Below are 20,819 nucleotides of genomic sequence, written 5' to 3'. Positions count from 1 at the left end.
CACCCAACAACTACGTAGTGAGAGTTAAGAAGAATATGTAAGCAAAAATATAGCTGCACAAAAAAACAAAGCAACACTATACATAACACTGTATACTAGCAGCAGTTTTAAAGTGAGTACTGTAAACGAGCAGCAATTTTGGTAGTATTATTGAATATTATAGATATGGCTAGTATGGCACTAATATACATGACAATGTAAACTAGTAGCAATTTGGTAGAATTATTGAATATTGTAGATACATATGAGAGTAATAAGCTTATGAATGGTGGCATACCACTCTACAACTAGGCCTAGAGAGTGAGAATGAAGAAGATAAATATCCAGGTGCATCCCAGAAAATTTGAATATTGTGGAAACATTTGTATATTTTGATTCATATCTTAGATTCATTACACATAAAGTGAAACATTTCAAAACTTTTTTGTATCAATCTTGATGATTATGTCTTACAGCTCATGGAAATAAATCCAGTATCTCAAAATAAAATAAAATATAGAAATGAAGACCTGAGAAGAGCTCTAATCAGCTAATGAACTCCCCGAGCCTTCCATCTCTCAGTTCAGTACACACAACCACAATCATGGGGAAGACTGCTGACTTGGTAAGCCACAGAAGGTCATTGCTGAAATGGCTGGCTGTTCTCAGAGTGATGTATCAAAGCATATTCTTGGGAAGTTGACTGGAAGGGAAAAGTGTGGCAGGAAAAGTGCACAAGCAACAGGGATGATCACAGCCTTGAGAGGATTTTAAAGCAAAGCTGATTCAAGAACTTGGGTGAGATTCACAAGGAGTGAACTGAGTCTGGAGTCAGTGCATCAAGAGCCACCACACATAGACGTGTCCAGGAAATGGGCTACAAGTGTTGTATTCCTAGTGTCAAGACACTTCTGAACCAGAGACACCAGAAGCGTCTTACCTGGGCAAAGGAGAAAAATAACTAGACGTTGCTCAGTGGTCCAAAGTCCTCACTTCAGATGAAAGTAAATGTTGCATTTCATTTGGAAATCAAGGTCCCAGAGTCTGGAAGAGAGGAGAGGCACACAATCCAAGTTTCTTGAAGTCCAGTGTGAAGTTTCCACAGTCAGTGATGGTTTGAGGTGCCATGTCATCTGCTGGTGTTGGTCCACTGTGTTTTATCAAGTCCAGAGTCAATGCAGCCATCTACCAGGAAATTTTAAAAGGCACGTCATGCTTCCCTCTGCTGACAAGCTTTATGGAGATGCTGATTTCCCACGATATTATAATTTTTGGAGATGCACCTGTATATAGAGCAGAAATATAGCAAGACGATAAAGCAATAATGTACATAACACTGTACACTAGCAACAGTTTAAAAAGATTAGAGTAAACTAGCAGTAATATAATAGATATGGAAAGTCTGGTAGTAATATACAGCTCTGGAATAAATTAAGAGACCACTACACCTTTTTCTTTACTTTCCAGAAAAGTTGTAAAGGATCGTTTTGAGTGAGGAACAGAAGGGTTAAAAGTAAGAGAACACTGCAAATGGAATGCTTCTGTTCTACACTCAAAACTTTCCTTTTGAACTTTTTTGGAAAGCAAAGAAAAAGGTGCAGTGGTCTCTTAATTTCTTCCAGAGCTGTACATCATAATGTAAACTAGCAAAAGCAGCAATTAGTGAAGGATGGGGACTATGAACAATATGGTAGGTATATTGAATGTTATAGATACGTGAGGGATATTATAATGCCCATTAAATGAACCTGAAAGGACATCAGAGCATTTGGAATGTTCATGTGTGATCGGTATGATCATGGATCAGGGTCTGGAAGTGTGTGCTCCAATGCTCTGGTGGTGTCTACCATACAGCAGCAGTTTGAACAGACCATAGCCTTGGTGGCTGCGACCTTTGATGATGTTCCATGATTTCCTCAGGCATCGTGTATGGTAGATGCCTTGCACGGAGGCAGCCGATGATGCGCTCCGCAGACTTCACCACCCTCTGGACGGGCTTGTGGTCTGCAGTGGAGCAGCTGTCATGCCAGGCAGTCATGCAGCCTGAGAGGATGCTTTCAATGATGCACCTGTAGAAGTTGGTGAGAGTTTGACCCCCCCCCCCCCCCCCGTCGCTTCCTGAAGTCCACAATCATCTCTTTAGTCTTGCAGAGGTTGAGAGAGAGGTTGTTGTCCTGGCACCATGTAGCCAGGTTCTTTACCTCCTCTCTGTAATAATAAAAATTATAATAATGCACTTTATACAGCGCTTTTCACAAAGACGCTTTACAAAATTAACATGATAACAGATCAAAGGAGAGTGTTGAGTCCAGAATGATCCCAAGGTTATGTGCGTGGGAGGATGGAGAAACAATGGTGTCCCAAGGTTATGTGCGTGGGAGGATGGAGAAACAATGGTGTCCCAAGGTTATGAGCATGGGAGGATGGAGAAACAATGGTGTCCCAAGGTAATGTGCGTGGGAGGATGGAGAAACAATGGTGTCCCAAGGTTATGTGCGTGGGAGTATGGAGAAACAATGGTGTCCCAAGGTTATGTGCGTGGGAGAATGGAGAAACAATGGTGTCCCAAGGTTATGTGCGTGGGAGGATGGAGAAACAATGGTGTCCCAAGGTTATGTGCGTGGGAGGATGGAGAAACAATGGTGTCCCAAGGTTATGTGCGTGGGAGGATGGAGAAACAATGGTGTCATCGACGCTGCAAGCAGTCTCGTTGTCGGAGATGAGACCCAGGATAGTAGTGTCATCAGTGAATTTGAGGATGATGTTGGAGCTGTGTGTGGCCACACAATCATGTGTGAACAGGGTGTACTGGAGGGGACTGAGTACACAGCCCTGGGGGGCTCCAGTGCTATGGGTCAGTGTAAAGGAGGTGAGCTTGCCCATTCTCACCACCTGGGGTCTGCCCATCAGTTTAAGTCCCAGGGTCCTGAGCTTAGGAACAAGCTTAGCGGGCACAATAGTGTTGAATGCAGAGCTGTAGTCAACAAACAGCGTCCTCACGTATGTGTTGTCTTTTTCCAGGTGGGAGATGGTGGTGGCATTGTCTGTAGGTGGTGGCATTGTCTGTAGATCTATTGGGGTGGTATTCAAATTAAAAGGGGTCTAAGATGACAGGAAGGGTGGAGCAGATGTGAGTTCTGACCAGACACATCATGATGGTGGAGGTCAGTGCTACAAGGCGGTAGTCGTTCAGGCAGGTGATGGAAGGTTTCTTCGGTACAGTGTCGTCTGTTTGATGTAGGAGGGGACTACAGACAGGGACCGGTAGAGGTTGAATATGGAGGTGAAAACCTCCGCTAGTTGGTCAGCGCACCCCCTGAAGACCCCCAGCGCACCCCCTAAAGGACACGGCCTGGAATGTCATCTGGTCCTGGTGACTTCCAAGGGTGAATTTTTTTTAAACTCTCCTGATGTCACCGTGGTTTGGGACAGAGTGTAGTCGTCCTGGTCCTCAGCAAGCCTCACTGAAGGAATTGTGTTGGTCGCCTCAAACCCTGCATAGAAGGTGTTGAGCTCATCAGGGAATAGGGCGGTGGGAGGAGCATCATTGGTATTTCTCCCTTTGGGTTCTGTGATGTGTCACAGTCCTCCCCACTGGGATCAGAGCCAGGCCCGGCTGCAGGATCCAATGACTGAGGGGGCATTTTTCATAAATGAGGTGGCATGTCTAATTCATATACCATTTGCAGTGTTTATGGGGAACAATACTGAGGGGACACAGAATCTATCTGGAGGGGCAGTGCCCCCTTATGTCTCCACATGGTGCCGGGCCTGGTCAGAGCTATGGTAGTTTGACTTCAACTTATCCCTGTATTCTCTCTTTCCATCCCTGATAGCCTTCTGTAGGTCATATATGGATCTCCTCAAAGGCTCCAAGTCCCCAGAGCTATAGGCGGAGGACCGTGGTCTGAGCTGAACAAAGGAATTGCAGCAATCGCTCCGGTGACTAGTGTAAAAGTCTGTGTTCAAAAAAGAAACAAATATCCAAAAGTGCTTTTCGGTCATACTGTATGAGCAACAGTGCAGCATGCACAAAAAGAAACAATTAAACAAGAAAAACAATAATAAGCAAAGAACTACGTAGTGAATGCGGAGCCATTGTCAGTACCTTCCTCTATTGCGCACTAGAAGAATCGGAAGCCTAGAAAGCCAGCCTCCCAAAGTCGCCTCTTTACAGTTGACAATGTATGGTGCTATTTAATGAAACTGCCAGTTTTCAAACTAGACACTCCAGTTTATGTATTCTCTTGCTCAGGTGTGCACGGGGGCCTCCCACTGCTCTTTCCATTCTGCTTAGAGCCAGTTTGCACTCTTCCGTGATGGGAGTGCTGCACATCATTGTGTAAGATCTTCAGTTTCTTGGCAATTTCTCGCATGGAATAGCCTTCATTTCTCAGAACAAGTATAGACGAATGCGTTTTAGAAGAAATGTCTGGCCATTTTCAGCGGTGCTAACAATCTCAAATGGGTTTTCTAATTATCAGTTAGCCATTTGGTCCTGATGGTTGCTGATATTGGGCCTCTGTACATCTAGGAAATGTGTAAGTGACCCAAACCACTGATCTGCTCATACGCAGGCTGTGGCCAGACAAGGATACCTATATGGACACCCACAGATTGCTAACCCCTGGTCCTCCAGTTCAAAAACCAGGAGTGGGAGAAATTAGCTTGTCCAACAAAAATGAGCCCATTTGAATGCTAGCAAAAGCAGACATTAGATTTACCGAACACAGAAGTACACATGTAGAGCAGTAAAATCAAGAAATGCAGGTGTACCCTGGGTTTTCACTACACAACAGTTGGGGCTCCCAGCGGCTTATCAGCCATAATTGTATTTGTTTTCATGGGTATACTTGATAGATAAATGTTCCTCATACTGGCACAGAAGTGACCAACCAAAATGGAGCCAACTTGTTGGCAAAACAACTTTTTTTGGTTGCATTCCTATGCTGCAGATTTTGAAAGAATTTTCTATACATATCTTGTTATTTTTGTGATCTTTTTTTTAATTATTAAATTATTAAACTCAACTTTTTGTTTCTCTTCTAAAATGTACTTCTATCTTACAGTTCATATTGCTATATATCATCACTATCTATTTTCTTAATTTAATCTCTTTTGCCAGTTTTTTGTTTACTTCACTATTGAGAATTTTATTGTGTGTTCTCTTAAAGTACATTTGAAAGTGTCTCAAACAATTTGGAGATTGTCTGTACCCATTTTATAAAGGAAAATAAATTACCTTGTCTTGGTTACAAACATTTAATCAAGTAGTAGGCATTGATTGAATTTCCAGTGCCTCTGTCCTCTCAGAAATTAAGCCAGAGTCATCTGGATAGCAATCAAATAATGATCTGAGCACATTCTGTTTGAAAGAATGACACAAGAAAGTAGTTTTACAGCAAAAAGTATATTAACTGTCATTTACAGTATTTTAGATAAAGAAATATACAGTATTTCGATTTTCAGTGGTCCTCTAGCCAATATTGTTTTGTGGTATCATTTTGATTAGATTTTTTGCATGCTTGCTGTCATTTGATGGCTTTGAATTGTCAAACACTTGACCTTTGTTTATTAGTAGACCCAGGGTGTAGTGATGGTTTCATGGAATAACTGTCTGTCTGTGTATTGTTCTTCCACAGTTACATATATTCATTTTCATTCTTTCATTTCTGAACATGATAAATTATTTTCCTTCAAACGTTTATCTCCCTGAGGAAATTAGTGATTGTTATGGAACTGGGTCCCTTTGAGGTCTCTTCCTTTGCTTTTGGCCCATTATTTTTATATAATGCTCACAATTTTTAATGTTCGGTCGCAGACCCTTGGTTGAGCTATTCTTTTCTCCAATTTGGTGTGTAAAGTAAATATTTTTACATTCTTCTGCGGTAGCTTTTGGGCAGTTTGCATGAAAACCTTGACCTAAAGTTCTGGATTATCTGTGTTCTGGTATTCTTGTATCCCTGAAAAAAGAAAATTCTCCCTCATTCCAGCAACGCTTCAGAGCTCGTTTCTCTTGCCTGCTATTTGATATTCCTGTCAGCAGAGGGCAGAAACATTTTAAAAGTCCAGGGATATTATCAGCTGCCGAATGAATCCTGCTTGAAACGTTCTACAGTATTCTCTGCCCAGTGAATAACTCATAGGAACCAAATGTCTGAGTACACGTGTTCATATTCTAATTCAGTTAATTAGACAATACTTGTATCCAGAGCAACTTTCAGTATTTGAGTGGATACATACTTTTTTTTTTATTTACTGAGTCCCTGTGACGTTCAAATCCAGAACCAAGCACCGGGCACTACCCACTTACAGTGGGGAGAACAAGTATTTGATACACTACCGATTTTGCAGGTTTTCCCACTTACAAAGCATGTAGAAGTCTATAATTTTGATCATAGGTACTCTTCAACTGTGAGAGACAGAAACTAAAACAAAAATCCAGAAAATCACGTTGTATGATTTTTAAGTAATTAATTTGCATTATATTGCATGATTGCATAAGTATTTGATACATCTGAAAAGCAGAACCTAATATTTGGTACAGAAACCTTAGTTTGCAATTACAGAGATCATACGTTTCCTGTAGTTCTTGACCAGGTTTGCACACACTGCAGCAGGGATTTTGGCCCACTCCTCTATACAGACCTTCTCCAGATCCTTCAGGTTTCAGGGCTGTCGCTGGGCAATACGGACTTTCAGCTCCCTCCAAAGATTTTCTATTGGGTTCAGGTCTGGAGACTGGCTAGGCCACTCCAGGACCTTGAGATGCTTCTTACGGAGCCACTCCTTAGTTGCCCTGGCTGTGTGATTCGGGTCATTGTCATGCTGGAAGACCCAGCCACGACCCATCTTCAATGCTCTTACTGAGGGAAGGAGGTTGTTGGCCAAGATCTCGCGATACATGGACCCATCCATCGTCCCCTCAAAACGGTGCAGTCGTCCTGTCCCCTTTGCAGAAAAGCATCCCAAAGAATGATGTTGGTTTTCTTGGGGTTATACTCATCCTTCTTCCTCCAAAAACGGCAAGTGGAGTTTAGACAAAAACTAAATTTTTGTCTCATCACACCACATTACCTTCTCCCATTCCTCCTCTGGATCATCCAGATGGTCATTGGCAAACTTCAGACGGGACTGGACATGCACTGGCTTGAGCAGGTGGACCTTGCGTGCGCTGCAGGATTTTAATCCATGATGGCGTAGTGTGTTACTAATGGTTTTCTTTGAGACTGTGGTCCCAGCTCTCTTCAGGTCATTGACCAGGTCCTGCCGTGTAGTTCTGGGCTGATCCCTCACCTTCCTCAAGATCATTGATGCCCCACGAGGTGAGATCTTGCATGGAGCTCCAGACTGATAGAGATTGACCGTCATCTTGAACTTCTTCCATTTTCTAATAATTGCGCCAACAGTTGTTGCCTTCTCACCAAGATGCTTGCCTATTGTTCTGTAGGCCATCCCGGCCTTGTGCAGGTCTACAATTTTATCCCTGATGTCCTTACACAGATCTCTGTTCTTGGCCATTGTGGAGAGGTTGGAGTCTTTTTAACTGAGTGTGTGGACAGGTGTCTTTTATACAGGTAACAAGTTCAAACAGGTGCAGTTAATACAGATAATGAGTGGAGAACAGGAGGGCTTCTTAAAGAAAAACTAACAAGTCTGGAATTCTTACTGGTTGGTAGGTGATCAAATACTTATGTCATGCAATAAAATGCAAATTAATTATTTAAAAATCATACAATTCTGGACTTTTGTTTTAGATTCCGTCTCTCACAGTTGAAGTGTACCTATGATAAAAATTACAGAAAACCTGCAAAATCGGCAGTGTATCAAACACTTGTTCTCCCATTGTATATGTATATGTGTGTGTATGTAGAAAGGTCCCACGTGTATCAATTGAAAGTCTCAATGACTGAAAACAGGTAATGTAATTTTATTTTGGTTTCATTTAACATACTTTGTGCAAAATTGCAAATATAATGTCAGGAAATATCGCTGAATGTTTGAAGCTATTAGGTTAATACATTTCAATGTAAAGTCAATTTCAGTCTGACCACTTACAGTACACTACATCACTTGGGGACGTCAACTGACAGGCTTACCTTTTGACCCTAAGGAAAATGAAGGGGAAAAGAGCTTTAAAGGCATGCGTTAATGAAAATGGAAACGACAAGCTGTTCTCCTTAAACTAACAGTTTCATTTAAGTAAATAGAATATAGCATTAAAATGAGCAGTGGAGGAGTGGGATCGGCTAGAAGGGGTGCCTGTTTTAATTTTCTGAAGAGCATCCCACTGCCTCCATTGCATGAAGCGTGTAAGTCTTGTGAATTGACACAAAGGGAACTGAAAGCTTTCAATCCTAATTGGAAATGTCTCTCTCGTGGTTGCAGCAGAATTGAAACATGTTAGGTAGCCTTTAGCTGGACAGACCTAGTCAGCTGAGGATGAGTCTAGCTGCCAGTAGTAAAGTTAAAGTATATTTAATTCCACTTTCTGTGTTCTATTCCAAACAAGAGGAGCAAAACATAAAAAACAGATAATTAGGTGTGCTTGCTAAAGGGAACACATTACTCTATATTTCCCTCATCTTACTATTACAATTATAATTATCATTCCAATTTCTTCCACTCGCTCTAGAGGCTAAACGATAAAAGCTATCAACATGAAATCAACTCTTAACACTCTAACAGTATCTCTAGAGAGACCCAGACAAAATGTTCAGGCTATCCAGAAAACTCTGAAACTCTTAAAATATAAACAAGCTGGCAAGAACACCTAATTTGCTTCTGTAAATATATTTTTCATTTTTTGCATTTTAATCTCACTTGGGATCTTTCTGTCTTCAAATGGATTAACAAGATGGACAAGAGCTTTAAAGGAGTAGTTAGACAGATGTGTAATAGTCTTATGGTACCCCTTTAACCGTGACATTCATAAACTGGCACCTGGCCACATGACTCCAGCAAAGCCACACAGATTTGATGGCATCGGTAAAGTCTACTGAGGAGGAGCGCACATCCCGTCAAATGAAGTGGGTCTCTCTGGTCAGGATCAATACATCCCCTGAGCATCTGCCAGACGAGGACCATAAATCCATGATGCTATGGGAGAAAGCCAGAGGGATGGAAAGAGAGAGGGAGTACCACAGCAAGGGGAGAGAGGCTCCTCTTTAGCGTAATGGACGACGGTTCAAAAGTTGAACGTGCTGGGGCCCCCGCTCTCGCGTTTTTGAGTCATTGTGCTTGGGTGAGGGCGGTGCACGTTGATGGCCATTAAACCGAATATGAGAACCGGGCGGCGAGAGGTGGGGGTGTAGTTGGGTTGGGGCTGTGCATTAGGGAAATTGCCTCTGCCTGCTACGTGGCACGGCACTGAAGTAATTACACGCGGGTGGAGCAATGCTGAGGCCACGCTTTACATGGAAGTGTGTGGCCGGTGTGGGCTGGTCTGCCGCAGAGGGCCCCCGCCCCGCCCTCCCCGTCCGTCTCCCAGGAACCCAACCCAACGCTACTAACAGGATGGGGCAGCGTGGATGCCGACGAGGTGGGACGTAGCAAGAAGAAAAGAGATAGAAAGAGGGCCAGACAGAGCGAGACGGGGGGAGGAAGGGGCGTGGGTCAGGCCATGGCAGTGCTAGGTGGACTTCGAAACGCGGCGTCCGAAGGGAGTGCTGGCAGTAGAAAAAACATGTCCCCGTGCAACATTTTTGTTAATATGGGTCACCTGCACGCGCTTCGAAGATTGGTCTGTCGGCTCGGTTAAGTGATGACTACAGCTGCTAGACACCGGCAGTATGGGACTCACCTGCTTTAAGTCTTGGAAGAACAACAGCGCCACTCAGAAAGGTAAGTGACGTGTCCCGCCTGGACGGACACACCTCTATTACACTGCCCACCAGTCAGCTTGAGATGGATATGGGGAGTTTTGGCTTGGTCAACCACTTCTTTTCCCTACACTCTGGTGTAGTTGGTAGAGCATCACATTTACAATGCCAAAGAGGGCCAGTATGAAACTGCATGCATTCAGTTCTGTGAGACTCTCATGGTCAGTCCTGTAAGCCTCTCCAGACCCTTAGCTAAACGACTTATAAACGTGAAAGATTCTGCAGAAAGTAAGCAGGCTTTACCATGACTGTTAGGAAAAAGACAAAGGTTACTCCACAACCATTTCAAATAAATCAGTGTTTTTACCATTCATTTAGATTTGTTGATGCACCCTCTGTGGATCAACTAAGTTAAACTGGAGCCAATAGGGCAGGCCGTGTTGAGAAGGAAATACTTTCATGGAGATCCTCAGTGTGGCCAAACATCTGATGTTTGAGAGGTTATGGGTCATGATTGATCAGTTTTAATAAGATGATATCTGATGGGGGCACGTTCAGGGCAACCCGAAAAGGGTTTAACAAGATCCCCTATGGTCCCTGTCACTATAGTACAGTCACTGGCAGGGGACCAGGGGCTGGGCCCAGAGAGGAATGCATTGTACCCTGGTGGGACATCAGTGGCCATTCACTGGAACTCAGCAAGCAGATGGAGAACATCAAAGCTGTGTTAACTGAGGCCCACTGATTTACAGGGGAACCTGATAGATGTGGCCCATGGAGGGGGTACTCAAAATAAAATGCTGGGAGAGGGGATAAGGCGCCAAGAGTGAGGTGGGGGTGACAGTCTGAACTGAGGACTAGAAGATTGTCTGTCCTTGTAGAGAAGAGTTGGGTCAATATCCCGGAGAGTCCTTTTTTGTTAAGAAATGCTAGGCCACAGTGCTGTTGGATTAGGCTTAAATCATCTCAGAGTGAAATCGCAGAGCTTTTCCTGGGATCAATTTGGACGATTTAGTCTCCCTGTCCTACTTTAGTCTCCCTATCTTATAAAGATAACATTGTGTACCCGCATCACACACAGGCTCTGCTGAGGTCAGTCATGACAGATTAGGCTGAGGAATGCCTTAGTAGTTGTTCGGCCAGTCACACAGCGCTGGCATGGCCCATGCTCTCACAATGTGCTCTGCGTATTGATATGACACTTAGATGGGCTTATTCTTACATCTCTGGCCTTGTTAAGAAATGCGTCTTGCCTGAAATTAATCACTGTCTGCACTCTTTCCCAGAAAGAATTGGAACATAGTTGAGAGAAAAAAAACAGCTAGAGTTTAATTAAATTAGGAAAATCAATTAGCTTCTCTTCCCTTGTTGAACATGAGAAGTTCTTGAAAGGAATGTTAACCCATTGTTACATGGCCTCAATACATTCCTCTCATTTTGTAAGTGATCCCAGTCCCAAGTGAGTGTTTCTATGCTTTTAGGGGACCAATTATTTTCTATTTTGTTTTGTTAGATAAATAGTTTTCACAATACCATGGCCCCTGCAATGAAAGACTTACAACCAACTCATATTAAATAAAATAACAAAATTATTATGCTTTTTTGTGTGTACAATATTCTGTGCAGACTTTTGGGTGTAGCATGAGTTTGTTTCGATTGTTTTTGACAACATGCTTGTACATATTCTCATGTGCCATACACAATTTGATACCTTGTTGTCAATGTAAGAGTTAAAATAAATAATGGTTTTGGGGATCAGTTACAAGCACAGAAAGAATGCAAATAAAACTAATGTAAGAATACGTAAACATCCCCTTCAAAGAATGGTATTTGATCACTCTACCAAAGAGGACACTGACAGAAAGTCCCATTTTATTATAGGAAAAACTGCCCCTTTAATTGACATTGAGTTGGCAACCATAATTCATACAGTACAGTAAAACCATTCATCTGGAGCCTGCAGATATAGATAATTAAACATTATACAGAACACCAACTGGCTACTACCACAAAAGACCCACTGGCTACTACCACAAAAGACCCACTGCCTACTACCACAAAAGCATGCTTCGTTTTTGTACATACCTATGTGCCATTTCCCCAAGGAAGCTCACCCTCCCAGGCTGTCACACACAGATGGGGGAGAGAGGGGTAGGAGTGGAGATAGGGAGGACAGAAGGCCTGTGAAATGCATGGAGCGAGAAACAATGAGAAAACGGCATTATCTGTATTGGTATTTGGGACTTTGTCATGTTTGACTGGTGCTGTGGTAGAAGTGTCTGGGAGACTATCTGGGAGACTGTCTGGGAGACTGGGAGACTGTCTGGGAGACTGTCTGGGAGACTGGGAGACTGTCTGGGAGACTGTCTGGGAGACTGGGAGACTGTCTGCCCGTGGGCCTGTGGAGACAGGCAGAGGGAAGGGACTCTCAGCGTGCACGTATACTGGTTCAGCCGGACTCTCGGCTTGAGCCAAGGACAAATGAGAATGCCTGACCCGCCGGCGTTCAATTAATTAGCACAGCGTTTATGTGCTGTGGCCTGCCATTTTATTGGCTACGTAATGTCTTCACCTCCGTGTCTACGTGCGATATCGAAAAGCAGCCTAGTCTCACTGCTCAAATCATATCTTGTATTAACAAGGTAACGACCCATTGTAAAACTCAGCACAATTCTGACTTTTTGCACAAAAATTGCCAAACAGGGGTTCGAATGAATCAAACGATCAGTTAGCAGAAGAATAAACCAGTATGTCACCAAGGTTACCATGGTTACCCTGTATTGATTAACGCAACACTAAACAATTCATCAAACAATCAGAGCAGTTATGAAAACTTCAGTAAGTTCATCATGGGGGATCAGGCATGGCGATCGGAGAAGGCTAAACGTCCGGTCGATCCCAATCAGGCTGACGGTGGAGTGAGTGGCCATGGTTAGGGTTATTTACGGAGGCCGAGCAACAACGGCATGTCGTCTGTCATCGTAGCCCTGGACAGCAACAATAAATAAAACTGCCCTCCGGTCTGTCTGCCTCTTGTCTCAGACGAGCACTTTATGCAGAGCTCATCATTGGCCTGCAGTCACAGTGTGGTCTGCAGAAACTGAACCCACATTACTCAAGTACAGTCTCCCTAGACGGTTGTCTCCACACAATGTACTTGCTTAATGGTCAGGTTTGTGTGACTAACTCAGTGGTGTGTTTGTCATGGACAGTTCTACTATCCCTATTCTTAAGGGTATATTTAAATAAAGGTGGTTATGTCTTTGTTATGTACTTGTAGAGTCATGGATTATTTAAATGTTTAGTTTTTTTGGACCCCAGGAAGAGTAGCTGCTAATGGGGCTCCTAGTAAACAAACCCCGAAACGTTGCGTATTTACTAACCTGTGACCCCCCCCCCCCTTCATTCCAGGAGGGAACAGAGATGTGCTGGTCAGCCCCGGGTCCTACTTCTTCCTCTCCAACAGTTGTGGTCAGGGAGAGGAGTGGCTCAAGACCATCAACAATGGTGTCTGGATACCCTTCACAGGTAAACATTCCCAGGCACTAGGATGACAGTTCTCATCACGCTGAAACGCTCTCACCACCTTCTCTAAGGCAACAGTTCATAGTAGAGGTAGATCACGTGCTCCGAGAAGCTCAACAGTACTTCGGTGCCTGCCTATGTGTGTGCACGCCGTCAATGGCCTCCCCAAACAGTCCTCCGGTCTGTAAAAACCTTAGCCCAAGCTAGGGTGTGTCCCTACCGAAACAATCAATGTACCATCGTACAGGATCATTTTATGAAGAAATAAAGAATTATTATAATTGATGATTATAAATATTATGATATTTGGCTTCGAAGGTTTATTTCTTACCAAGCTTCTTGACAGCTTCCGTCCTAAACATTATCCTTCATTAAAATGTCAGCATACCTCTACTTACTATCTGGCGAGGCGGAGTACCTTGTCAACACCACTGATGAACCACCAAAGGCACACCTGTCATCTGTCGTGGCTTTAAATGTTCTTCGACCACTTGTTTGCTTATCACAGGAATCTGATCCCAGTGCCTGGCCAATCCACAGCCACAGATTTCACAAGAGAGATTAACATTCCAGATGAATTCCCCACACCACTCCAGAGCTGTTAGCCCTTCCATCTCTGATCCTATTGCCTTTCTTGGCCACGTCCCCCAGAAGGGAGATCTTCACAGATTAGAGGCCATCGTGACGCCATCCAGCCACCGCATTAGCATCCAGCTAATGTCCATGAGAGCCTGACTCCGTTGGGGTCAAGGTTTATCGGGGGCTGGCGTAGCACCACCAAAGCTGGGCGTGGAAGGAGACTCAGTGGAAAATCATTGTGAGGGGGGTGGCTGCCTGCAGGCAAAACAGTGTGGCAATGACAGAGAGGAGTGCGGGGACAGAAAGCATACTAACTTATTTATTTTTAGTGAAGCAGTCACACGGTTCTCCTACGTTAATGATTCCCGGGACAGAGGGTGCAGGTAGGAAATATTCACTGGCCACGCTCCAGTGAATATGGTGGGGAATAGTTTCACGCAGGGGGGAGGTGGGGGAGAGAACAGAGGTGGGGTGGGTAGGTAAGCCATCTGAGATGTGGCCAAGGCAAAATAAAAGAGTCAAAGACGAAACCCTGAGCACTCATACCTGCGCTGGGACCGCAGGAGTCGTTGAAGGAACGCTGAGGATCCCGACCTGAGGGAACATAACAGAGAGTGCCTCCACGCAGGGTTCGGCTTGTGTTGGTGCGGGAAGGAGGTATGACACTGGATGAAAACAATGGCACATTCCTGAAGTGTGAGGAGGAGTGGATATGTCAAGGAGGGAGAGACGCGAGCAGCAAGGACACAGCTTGGTCCTCTGGACTGAACAAGGGTTGCTAACCAAGCACAATTACCGGTGGACAACGCTGAAACACAAACCTCATCTATCTGTGTGGGAATGATATACTCCCTATGGCTGTCACCGTCATCACTGCAGAAACAACACAGGCACCTTCTACGAGGACCGCCGGCAGCCAAGTGGACTGTTATGTCAACACATTTCAGCCTGAAAGCGGTTCTTCTGCATTTACATTTTTTCGCTCTGGGAAGCATGGTTGAGGTGACCCCTCGATACTCTTTATCTAGACTTAGTGTAGATTAGCAAATCTGACACTTCACATGCTCAATGGTGATAAGAAAGACCAATTTTATCAGTTGAACACTTAGCATTGCCTGTCTCTCAGTACTCCTGTCAAATACTTTGCTTGGGAATCTACAGGGAGGACCTTGACATCGATAGCAAAGAGGGTATTTTCCTTTTTAAAGTCCAACATTCCTTATATAATTTTGACACAGATCGTTTCTCTTCATTTGGGTTTTGTTCTGCACCGCATGCCCCAGTGATTGTGAGTCTTATATATGTCCTGAACTTCACAGTGCTTCTTTTTGTAAGATGAAATTCTTTACCATCGGTGTGCTCATTCACCAGATAAGGTCACATTTCTGAGCTCAAGGACCATTATTCAGCATCGGAGAGAAAAGTCTGCGCCTTGATTTCTTGAATCATCAGAGCAAGGAGCCTTATCTGCTTACCTGACCAGTGAAAAAAGGAGGGAGGGTGAGGCGGGAGGGAGGGAGGGTGAGGAGAGACGGAACACTGAGTGCTGGCCAGGGAAGAGTTGACAAAACAAAGAGCTGTTGATAAGGGGGGTGAGGTGGACAACGACGTGTGTGACATCGCTCTGGAAAGTACGCCATTGTGTCAGCTGCGCCGAGCGCTCACAAGTCGTTGGGGTTCTTGGATAATCCCCCAGTCGTTCACTGGATTGGCCAGAGAGGAGGGGAAAAGGAGACAGATAGAGAGATCCATACTGGGACAAGTTAGGTGTGGAGAGAAAATGCCAGAGAACAAGGCAACTGTGTGCAGGACCAGCAGCTACCTGTCCCATTCTGCCTACAGGAAGATCAAGCGGGTGCTGAGCTTCAGGAGGCGTGAGTAGACACAGACACAGGAGCAGTCCGAGTCAGGCTATGGAGATAGGTGCTTTGGTTACCGCATGGTCTCATCCAGGAAAACAAGTGAAACTCATATCAAACGCACGTTATTGTTGTGTTTATTTATTTAGTCTGGGGATCGAAATCTCTCCTTGTCTCTCTTCTCTCCTTGTCTCTTCATATGTCTCTGCCCCCCTTTTGCTCTCCTTCTATCTCCTCCTCCGTCAGGCGTTTTTGGCCAGCGGTTGGAGGAGACGGTTCTATATGAGCGACGTTATGGGGTCCACATGGCTCCCCTGGTGGTGGAGCAGTGTGTGGACTTTATCCGGGAGAGAGGGCTTCTGGAGGTGGGTCTGTTCCGCCAGCCAGGCCAGGCCACGCTGGTCAAGGAGTTGCAGGAGGCCTTCGATGCTGGGGAGAAGCCCTCCTTTGACAGGTAAGATCTCCAGTCAGCAAAAAATTTGTGCGTGTGCGTTTATTTGTGTGTGTGTGTTTATTTGTGCGTGTGTGTTTATTTGTGCGTGTGTGTTTATTTGTGTGTGTGTGTTTATTTTTGCGTGTGTGTTTATTTGTGTGTGTGTGTGTTTATTTGTGCGTGTGTGTTTATTTGTGTGTGTGTGTTTATTTGTGTGTGTGTGTTTATTTGTGTGTGTGTGTTTATTTGTGCGTGTGTGTTTGTTATCCTAGCAGTACAGACGTACACACCGTGGCATCTCTTCTGAAGCTGTATCTTCGGGAGCTGCCTGAGCCACTGGTGCCATTCTCCAGATACCAGGACTTCCTGCTGTGTGGCCAGAAGATCTCATCTGAGAGGAAGCAGGTATTCCATCTGCCTGCCTTAGGCACCATGTTTTGAGAAACATCTGGTAATCAAAACCCAACCTTCAACCTCTGATCAAAAAGTATCTCCATAACGAGGTTGAGATGTCAATATTGTGATAGAGAGTAGCAACGACCTGAATTACACAGGAAATATATCTTTCCCCGTGTCTTCAAGGGTTTGCTAGAACTTCACCAACTTCTTCATGAACTTCCAGTGGCTAACTTTAACCTGCTCAACTACATCTGCCAGTAGGTTTTCCTTTCACATGTAATTCATCAGTATAGATTTTTTTAAATCAGTAATTCACCAGTGCTTGTTTGGTTTCATTTTATTACCCTACAGTGGTACTCGGGCATCTTGCTGGCCGCTTCAAATCCAGTAATATTACTACTTGCATTATTGCTATATTATTAGTCTCCCAAAACCAAAATAAAATCTATGACCAAATCTGCATAAAACTTTCAACAAAAATATAATTAATTGAATTACAAGACTTGGCCTGCAGCCCAGTCTCAGTAGACTACAACACTCACAGTACAACACACTGTAAATCAAGAGTTGTTCCACCATGACACATTTTGGAATATTACAAAGCAGTTGTAACAAAAAATGACCCTCCCCAAGTCTCACCTGTAACAACTGCCGATACAGGTTTTTGAACGAAGTCCAGTCCTATTCCAACAGCAATAAGATGAGCACCCAGAACCTCGCCACGGTCTTCGGGCCAAACATTCTACGACCCAAAGCTGAGGATCCAGAGAGTATAATTGGAGGTGCGTGTTCGGCATGTGATGGTGTTGACACAGATCAGAGTTAGCTTACGGATGTTGAACCCATGTAGACAGACAGATTTAGATGGATAAAGATAGGCTCAGCCTCTGTCTTTTTTGTCCGCCAACATGGCCTTGAGACGGTTTATATCAACACAGTGTTGTGTAACCTGCTGCATGCGGTGACTTAACGTGTCTTTCTGTTCTCTTGTCCACTAGGGGCAGCAGTGGTTCAGCAGCTTATGTCCGAGCTGATCAGGGAGCACCGGCGCCTTTTCTCCAGGGAAACGGGAGAAGCGGGCGACCCCTGCTCTTCGAGACCCGACTCTTACCCCTGCCAGAGATGGAAGGGAGACCCATCGAAGGGAGCTCCAGCCGAGCAGTCTCCCCAGGCCGAGTCGCATGACCCCGGTTTGGGTGTGACAGATGAGCGCTTCTGCCAGCCACCGCTAGCCCGCCACTCTTCCCCTTGCTCCCGCCAGCTGTCCCTGCCTCTGATCGCTGAGAAGAGACGTTCGGCCCAAAGCCTGCATGAAACCGGCGTAGCATGGGTGCCATCCAGCACCGCCCGCCAGCAAACAGCGGAGACGCTGCCTCCAGGGAGTCCAACTGCCGGGGCTCCGTACCACAGGAATGCTCCGCCCCAGCCCTGTGAGACAGCAGACGGCCCCTGCCTTCACCCCAGCTCCCCGCTCACCGCCTCCGCTTCCTCAGTGACTATACAGGCTGACCCAGACGGTGCTTGTCCTGGCCCGGACGATCCCAGCTGGGGAGTGGAGAAGGGAAACGTCGGCACCAGGGGCAGCAGTGAAGCTCAGGACAGCACACTGTCAGTCTACGACAACCTGGACCCGCTCAGGCGCTTGGACAAGGGGGCGGCGGATAGCAGTGCTGGCCTCCAGGTTGGTCTGGTGGAGCCCGAGACGGGCTCGGCCAGCGCGGCAGACACCAGCAGCTCCTGGTCATCCTGCGAGATCTTGCCCCTGGATGACAACGGGAGTGGACTAGTACGAGCAAGCCGGGGCTCCACAAGGTTCTCCTCATTCAGGACTGACATAGGAGAGGAGGACCCATGGGCTGCCTCGCCCGCCTCTTCCTCCGTGCCCACCGATGCGCCCCTGAGCACAGGCAGCTCAGAGGTATTCCTGCCTTCTAATCTCCCGGACCCCCATGGAACCCCAGCCAACCAGGCCATGTACTGTCTCCTGGCCAGTCTCAGGCAACAGATGGCCAGGCAGAGGGCTGAGTTCGAGGCCAAGATCCAGAGGTAATGGAACGGGGCATAAATCCCGGTGGCGCGTCAGCAGACCTCACCGAACCTCTGCAAACATTCTATTCTGTTCGGTCGTCAAACGTGTGTCTGGTTACTGTAAGCCCATATGACGTTACAGCTGCGCCACAGTCCGGGGTGGCCGTGTGTGTTCAACTCCCTGTCCCCCTCTCTCCCGTCTTCCCCAGGTTGGAGCGGCGTAACGAGGCCCTCCAGGGGGAGGTGGTGGGACTGCGTGCCAGCCTGGAGCAGCAGCGCCGCTGGTACAGCGTTGCCGAGATCAAGATCCGCAACGTGGAGCGCGCCCGGGCCGACGCCGACCGCCGCAACGCCACGCTGCAGAGGGAGATGGAGCAGTTCTTTGACACTTTCGGAGAGCTGAGCGCGGAGAACCGGAAGAGCGAGCGTATCGTACAGAGCTTCTGATGGCCGGTCGGATTGGTAAAAGGTGTAACTATCGGCCCACCGCCTGAGCAGCTTCAGCTGGGCGTGAACCACCGTGACCTGAATGGAATCTAGAGGGAAAGGTCTGTTGCCGTGATCAATCCATATTGGATTCTTCTCATCATTATACATGCTTGAGGATGGTTCTAACAACGCTTTGTTCTGCACTGATGACTTGGGCAGAATGTAGTTCAACATGACCCAAGAAAAGACCTGACCAGAATGACCAAAGTGTAGACGATTAAGACAAATAACACAAACTGTTGAATAAAAAAAATACATATGTGTGAATGAAGTAAGCCCTATACAGAAGAAAGCTTAAAGGACGACACTAATTGGAACTACTGTAATGGATTGGTCTGGTTGAAAACTGGCTGTTGGGATAGAGGACAACCCCAGATCCAGGTCACCCTGAGACACATTGCTACAGTACTGATAGAGATGTTGAATCCAGTGGTGGGCTGGAAACCAACAGAACAAGATCATCAACCAGAGCTATTCAGAGCTGACCCTATATGAAGTCTGGACTACCTGGTTTGATGGTTTACTTGAAATATGTGGTGCCCATTTGGTGTAGTTTTGGTGTAAGTTTATCAATCAGGATTTCAATCTGAATTTCGCCTATCAGATATTTCAGTTTGAAATGTGTAGAAACACAATGGTTAGACTGGATAATTAATTGAATGGGATCAATTGATTTGACACATCCCGTAGTCTAAAAACACATAAATAACTTTGGAAAACTGGTCCCAGGTGTCACAGTTGATATAGAATAATTCAAGATAATAGAAGAATGACAATAGAAGAATAAAAGTGGAAACAACTACAAAAATGCAGTATCATTGGTTTTAAGGCACAGATTCAAAAGTGAGTGCCAAACCAAGTGTTGAAATGTAGAGGATGTGCTATTCCCAGTCTCTGACAGGATCCCACATCCATACAGACATGGCAGGAAAGCTTATGTTAAATATGATCTGATTTAGTGCTTCATTTTATCAAGGGCATGTTTCTAAGAGTCTAAGAATCGACTTAAGGTATTAATGCAAGTATTTTCCCACACTGCTGTAATTATTATAATTTCTTTGCTGTTTAAACACTTTTCAATATTACAATATTTATAAAGATGACAGGTTGAAGCCTAGTAACTCTTCCACAAAACCAAAACTAATCGTATAATATTTATGCCAGAATTGTTATTATTTAATATGTTTATTAAATGATGAGAGCCAGATTATCTTCCATGAAAGATTGTACTAATTTATTTTGCAAAGGAACTTGCATGCATGCCACCTAAACACACACACAATTGTATTAAATAAATTAACCAAAGATTTAAACCCTAAATCCCCTCAACTGTTGAAGCATTATTTATTTTTCAGAATGAGTTTGTCCTCCTTTGAAGTCAGTTGGTAACAGTCTCTTTTAGTTTTAGTGTGACAGGATCTTATTAAGACCACTAGGCGGCAACCACACATGGGATCCCAGCAGAGAACGACGAGGATTTGATAAGAGACGAATACAACACTGAACCGTGTAGATGAGCTTAGCATTCAGAGGGACGCACCAGCACCTCCTGAGACCTGAATCCAATTCGGCAGGCGGGTTACACACGTTAAGCTTTGGAAAGGCAGTTTCAAGCTGAGCCGACATCTGTAGCATTTACGCTGAACGGTAATCTCAGAAAGCATTGCTTTTACAAGTAACAATGCCTTTAACTCGCTTTCTGGATTA

The 20,819-nt window shown here is 45.1% G+C and overlaps 1 protein-coding gene across 3 annotated transcripts; it reads left to right on the top strand.

Annotated features, from left to right (window-relative positions):
* The first annotated feature begins 8,915 nt into the window (after positions 1–8,915).
* Positions 8,916–20,432, top strand: si:ch211-247j9.1 (rho GTPase-activating protein 24). Of its 3 annotated transcripts, none has more exons than XM_020048428.3 (8): positions 8,916–9,822; positions 13,212–13,328; positions 16,010–16,217; positions 16,472–16,601; positions 16,779–16,852; positions 17,256–17,377; positions 17,594–18,641; positions 18,833–20,432. In XM_020048428.3, exons 1-8 carry the CDS (start codon positions 9,771–9,773, stop codon positions 19,068–19,070), a joined length of 1,989 nt encoding a protein of 662 aa, XP_019903987.2. In that variant the 5' UTR covers positions 8,916–9,770; the 3' UTR covers positions 19,071–20,432. The 3 variants fall into 3 exon arrangements, with proteins under 3 accessions (XP_019903987.2, XP_019903986.2, XP_010893505.2); XM_020048427.3 differs by having other exon boundaries at positions 8,918–9,822; positions 16,469–16,601; XM_010895203.4 differs by lacking the exons at positions 8,916–9,822; positions 13,212–13,328 and adding an exon at positions 15,419–15,778 and having other exon boundaries at positions 16,469–16,601.
* The last annotated feature ends 387 nt before the right edge of the window (positions 20,433–20,819 follow it).

This window comes from Esox lucius, chromosome 7 (assembly GCF_011004845.1).
Source record: "Esox lucius isolate fEsoLuc1 chromosome 7, fEsoLuc1.pri, whole genome shotgun sequence".
In the NCBI taxonomy this organism is placed as follows: Eukaryota; Metazoa; Chordata; class Actinopteri; order Esociformes; family Esocidae; genus Esox; species Esox lucius.
This window is presented reverse-complemented; position numbering and strand designations above follow the sequence as displayed.